Source organism: Lates calcarifer, linkage group LG5, assembly GCF_001640805.2.
Source record: "Lates calcarifer isolate ASB-BC8 linkage group LG5, TLL_Latcal_v3, whole genome shotgun sequence".
Lineage (NCBI taxonomy): Eukaryota > Metazoa > Chordata > Actinopteri > Centropomidae > Lates > Lates calcarifer.
Window position 1 is genome coordinate 8,892,862 of NC_066837.1, and position 6,000 is coordinate 8,898,861.

The 6,000-nt window shown below is 42.6% G+C and overlaps 1 protein-coding gene across 1 annotated transcript in view; it reads left to right on the forward strand.

Annotated features, from left to right (window-relative positions):
* The window catches only part of dchs2 (dachsous cadherin-related 2), a 29,651-nt gene extending 26,050 nt beyond the window's left edge, over positions 1 to 3,601 (forward strand). The window contains 2 exon segments of the mRNA XM_018703219.2: positions 374 to 1,866; positions 1,868 to 3,601. Of these exon segments, the coding sequence (XP_018558735.1) occupies positions 374 to 1,866; positions 1,868 to 2,983 (2,609 nt within the window). The 3' untranslated portion in view covers positions 2,984 to 3,601.
* The last annotated feature ends 2,399 nt before the right edge of the window (positions 3,602 to 6,000 follow it).

Consider the following 6,000-nt stretch of genomic DNA (forward strand, 5'->3'; position numbering starts at 1 on the left):
AACAGTGCTGTTTCTTTATTTCCATTTCTCCTACATGGGTCCTCATCTTTCATGAATACTGACCTTTTGCTGGTATATGTAGCTTTAGCCTCAGTCTTTTAGCACAATCTCATACATGTTGTATCAAGTGCATATTTAAGGCTCCTTTAACAAGAGTTTTCTTGTAAGTAAGAACATTAACTAACTAGCTAACACATAAAATCTTACACCAATGGTTATCTTCACTTTAAAGAGAATTTAGCACACAGTCAACTGGTTCTTCACTGTAAACAACTCCTTTCACATTACACAGTCATTGGATCAATTGGTAACTTCTTTTTCAGGTAAAGAAAAACATTTACTCATGTGTACTCAACATGTTTTTGTCTTGCAGGGTCTGTTTTCACCAATAAGCCCCTAAAGGCCATCACAAACAACAATCTGATTCATCTCCTGGTTGAGGCAAGAGATGGAGGCGATCCTGTACACTCCACTATCACCTCCATAGACATACTGATTCTAGACACCAACGACCACGCACCTTTGTTCCACCAGGACATCTACACCCTCACTGTCCCAGAAGACACCCCCACAGACACCACCCTCCTGACGCTGTCTGCAGAGGATAAGGACTGGAGCCCAGAAAATACCCATTTAGACTACGCCATCATCAGGGGAAATGAGGAGAGGCGATTCTGTCTGGAAGTAAAAATGATTCAAGTTGAGAATCAAATGAAGAATTTAGGAAAACTTGTTCTTTGTAACCCTTTAGACCGTGAGACCACGGAGAGCTACGCACTAACAGTGAGTGTATCTGACCGAGGAACGCCTCCACTGAACAGCTCTGCCGTTGTTATGATAACGGTGACAGACTGCAATGACAATGCCCCTATTTTTTCGAGTTCAGAGTACCATGCGCATGTGAGCGAAAACAGCCAAGTAGGTACCAGGTTAGTCCAGGTGACTGCTCAAGATCCTGACCTGGGAACCAATGGCCTGTTGCACTATGACATTGTCTCTGGGAACAGCAAAGGTCACCTCAAGCTCGACCCTCAGTCTGGCGTTTTGGTGGTCAACCACCCACTTGATTATGAGGAAGACTCAAAATACACTGTCACTATCAGAGCATCTGATGGCGGCGAATCTTCTGAAGAACATAATGTTGCTTTTACAGTTGTATTCATCACAGTGCTGGATGAAAACGACAACACTCCATACTTCATGTTCTCTACCATTAACTGTTCTGTGTTGGAGAACCTCCCGGCATTTACCCACACCTGTTCAGTTCATGCTGTCGACAATGACTTAGGCCCCTATGGCCAGCTCACCTACTCGATTCTATCTTCTTGCTTCATGGACTATGGCAGTGGCAGCCCTGAGAGGAAGGAGGCCTTTGCCATTGACCCCCTAACAGGCGACATTCACACCAGGCAGACATTTGATTTTGAACGTGAGAGCGAGTATTGCTTTTTAGTGGAAGCCAGGGACAAAGGTGACAAAGCAGCCACGGTGAGAGTGCAGGTGAACATCAAGGGAGTGGATGAGTTCAGTCCCATCTTCACCCAGAAGCAGTACCACTTCCTCCTGCCAGAAAACGTGAAGGCTGGAGAGACAGTTGGTTACGTGATGGCAATGGACCATGATGGAGGGGTGGATGGGATAGTGGAGTACTCCCTTGTGAACTCATCACCATTTTTCTCAATAAACAAAACAATTGGTGCTATCTTTGTAACAGGTCCTGTGTTTCGCAGAAGAGGCCATGCCAGTGAGGACATGGTGGAGCTGGTTGTATCTGCAGGTAGTCCCAGACTGGGCTCCAGATCTACCACGTGCTCGGTTTTCGTCAATATCTCCAGCTCAGCAGAAGCACTCACAGGGGTTCCCTATTGATGCGCATATGCTCAGTCTGAGTGTCTCACTCACCATGTTCCTCCTAATCCTCGTCATTTTCGTGGGCATGGTTCTCAGGTTCAAGATCAAAGAAGCCGCAATCAAAAAGGCAGCTGCCATTGCTGCAAACTTGAACCACAGCACAGGCTCATTCAGTAGATCCAATGGCCAAACACAAAGTGCCATCTCTCTGCAGGAGATGAAACGACCCAGCATCTTGGTGACCAAGAGGGACATATCAAAGCCGTATAATCCGTCAGACTCGAGTGGCCGTGGATCAGCAGAAGGTGAGACAGCTGAGGACCAGGAGATCAAGTGGATTAATGAATACCCCTGCCGTAAAAGAGACGAATCTGTCAAAGTCACCCAGTCCACCGACATCCCAGATGCTGCCTTACCTGGAGATAACATCTCCTGCCACTCTATCAATGTAGGGCCGGAGCATCTTTTATCAGTCAATAAATGTTTAGTCTCAGGAATGGCTAGCACAGAAAGCCTCCATCACTTCAAAGAGGAGGGGGGAGGTGAGGGGCTACTTCCTGCAATACTTAGGGTAAGAGATTTGGAGGAGCATATGGGGACAAAAGGGTACGCTCCCCTCCCCGAAAACCACGGCTCAGCCGATTCTCTCTCTTCGCTGGTGTGTCTAGAGGAGCAGCTGCAGGGCAGCTACAGCTGGGACTACCTGTTGGACTGGGAGCCACGCTTCCAGACTCTGGCCGCCGTCTTCACCGATATTGGGATGCTCCCTGATGAGGAGCTCCAAGGTGGCCGTGAGGACTTAGCAGCAGAGTCAAGCTGTTTAATGTACCCACCGCCTCTAATAACAGGAGTGGCTCAGCCTGGCATCAGAACTGTACCTCCGCGAAAGCTGGGGCGTGTGCCAAGCCTGAGCAGGAAGCCCTCTTGCCGCAAATATGCATATTCCCCCTTAGCCAGGAACACTGGACTTACCCCTTCAGCCATGACGCCAAATTTCTCCCCATCACTGTCTTCTCTCACCATGAGGACCCCCAATGCCTCACCAGTTGTCTCTGAGACTGGGGTAGGGGGGATCAGACTTGACTCAGGGCCTCTCACTGCAAGCCTGTTAGAGGCAGAAATACAGGTGTAGACAGAACTGAACTAAGTTTATCTGTGATATACAGTTCCATCTTCCGTTCACTACCTGAAGGTACTTTCCCTCAGTATTTTATGGGACCATAAGGGACACTGCACAGTTTGGTTTTAATTTAGGTTTATTGACAACATTTTCTTTTTAGGGGTAAAACTATATACTCCTGGACTTATTTCCATCATTGTCCCAGTTTCCCAATGGTTTTAGACTCATGGCTTTCATGGGTCTAGACTCAAGGGGGTGATACCAGGCAGAATTGTCATATGAAGGTAATATAGTTCATTTAATCGCTTAGACTGAGGTTGATTTCATAACTTGCTTCTGAATTAAAACTAATATCTGGAAAAGCCTGAACTCAGCCTTGCATTATATTCTTATAATGCAGTACTTTAAATAAGAGCAGATGTTCAAGTCAGAAATTAATTATTGAATGTTTTACTGTAAACATGTCTGTATGTGCAGAAAATGAAACACTTTGTTATTGCAGTTGGTTGCAGCTTCTAAATGGAAACTTTTTCAAGGTTGGTTTAACTTTAATAACTAAAGAAAGGCAACATTGTTCTGTGGTTAAGTCTATCTTCCTGGAATAATAAAAGCCAGCGTTTTGAAATCAGGCCCTTTTTTACTCCCCTCTTCTTTAATATATTCTGCCAATAAAATGCCAATAAAATCCCATAACGAAAAGAACTTATTTTATCCCTTAAATCTAGGACACTTCTCAATGTCAGTATTATATTGCTTAGCTAGAAAGATATCATCCAAAACTAAAAAAAAAAATATATATGAGGGATTCTTCATTGACATTTTGTATGGATTCAAGACATGGGATTATATTGTCTCTCTGTCACTAGTCAGCATTATTGCAGATTTTCATAAACCTTTTCCAGGTTCTCGTCATTTTACTTTTCCCATGCATAGAAATGTTTTTTTCCCTTCACGATTGTTTTTGTGTATGCTGACTATAGACTATGGATACACTGTTAATAAACAGCACTTTATGTAAAATTTGAATAAATTAGCAGTCAAACTTGCATTAAAGAAACTTTGTTCTGTATTTTCACAGATGAATGGCGTGGATGTTGGATGAGTTCAAATCTACATTTAGCCAATTACTGTATGAAGGATAATGTTTATTTCTAATTTTCGCATTTTTCCATTACCTGAAACAGAAGTACCACAAAATTTATAAACATCAAACTTTTTGCATAATTACTCAGAGTTGAACTGCATGTGCATGTGACAAGAGCCGTCAAAGACAGGTTTTCTTGCTTTAATGGAGAAAAAATAAAACTAAACATAGTATTCTTAGGATCAAAACAATAATAAGACCGCAAGGATAGGGACCACACAGAACTAAGACTTATTGCTGCTCTTTCCATGGAATATCATAATTGAAGTGCCTCTTTAAAAATCACGATAGACTGATATTTTGGCTCCAATGATAATTTTTTCCTGAATTCATTTTTCACATGGCCACCATCAGTACCTTTAATCAGCTGTTACATTCCTCTATGCATGGGAAAAGCACCATCTTAACCTCTTGAACTTGAACTTGAACTTATGTTTCCTTTAAAAATCTTCCTAAGTAGCTTCAGAGTTATGCAAACATTTATATGTGGTAGTGTACAACACTATCACATATGAACTGCTGGTTTTGCAGCATCTGCAGTAAATTGAGTGAAATATGTCAGATTGTTTTTACTCATTTTTCATTAGCAGTCATTTTTTATTGATACTTTATTATGTATCTCTCTGTATCCATGTGTCATTGCAGATCATTCATATAAATCCTTTGCCATTTAGAAGCAACTGGAAGATGCAGTATTTCCATTTTCTCCATTGCTTTCATCTGTATTGGAACCAGCTTGAATCTAAGAAACACTTGAGCCCTGAGTTTTACACTGCTTGGTTTGGCTTTACAGAAATCCCAATACTGATGAGTTGTCTTGTCAGATTCGTTACAGTAATAGAATCAGTTCTTCACTGTTGCCACAAAGCAATGCCACATCTTAAATTTTCAGTCAGTTTTAAGCCCTATTGATGATCTCTGCCTCTTTAAATCTCTGCCTCTGAATCACTGCCCACATTTTTAATGTGTTCACCTATCAGGCTTCCAGTGTTTGACTCCCAATCTTTCTCTTTGTCTGCTTACAGATGGATCATAAAATAGCTCATTATCCAGCATCGTTGCATGTTTTTTCCTCTATTACTTACTGTAAGGGGAGGCTTTGGAGACATTTCATATTTTTCCTATTGTTGTCTGGAACAGTGAACATCTAAGAATTTAGCTTTTCCAAGAAAAGTAAAGAAATACAAAGTGATTCAACATGGCTCCACTTGGTCTGCTGTTAATCTAAATGTACTGCCCTCAGGGAACATCTGAGCTGAGGAAGCTGAGGAGCTAAAGTCTTTATCAGATAGTTTCATGAAAGATAATAAACAGTCAGGCCCTGAACCCTACCAGCCAAGTGTGCCCTGTATGTAGTCACTGATAGGTGAGTAATTATTTATTGACTCTGTTCAGTCTCTCTTCTGCACCTCAGTGGGTTTTGAAAAGCTCCACACTCTCAGTGTTTGTGATTTCAGCAGGTCCTTGGCCTCAGGATCACGGTGCTGGAAGAGATCTCTCGCCGTATCAGGTGATCTGACCAAACAAGCTTCTGTGTCTCGGTGCATAACTCAACAGCCCCCACAACTGGTGTCAAGAGCTGCTCTGTGGATCTTTATCAAATACTGCCTGTCACTCAATCAGGCAACTAAATTTGCTGAGAGAGGTCAGGAGGTCCTGAGTACAATAAGATTCCCTGGCACTCACACAGAGGTATTTGGATCTGCAGGAACAATTATGTTCAATACATGCCTGAGATCATTCACTGCTTTATAAGGCAGACAACTGAAATACTCAGCATGGCTAGATGACATGATATGGAGACCTGGGGCAAAAAATAAGTTGCTGCCCCCCCCAAAAAAATCCTCCTGCACTCTGTGTACTCTGCATGGTATTCCTGCGCTAA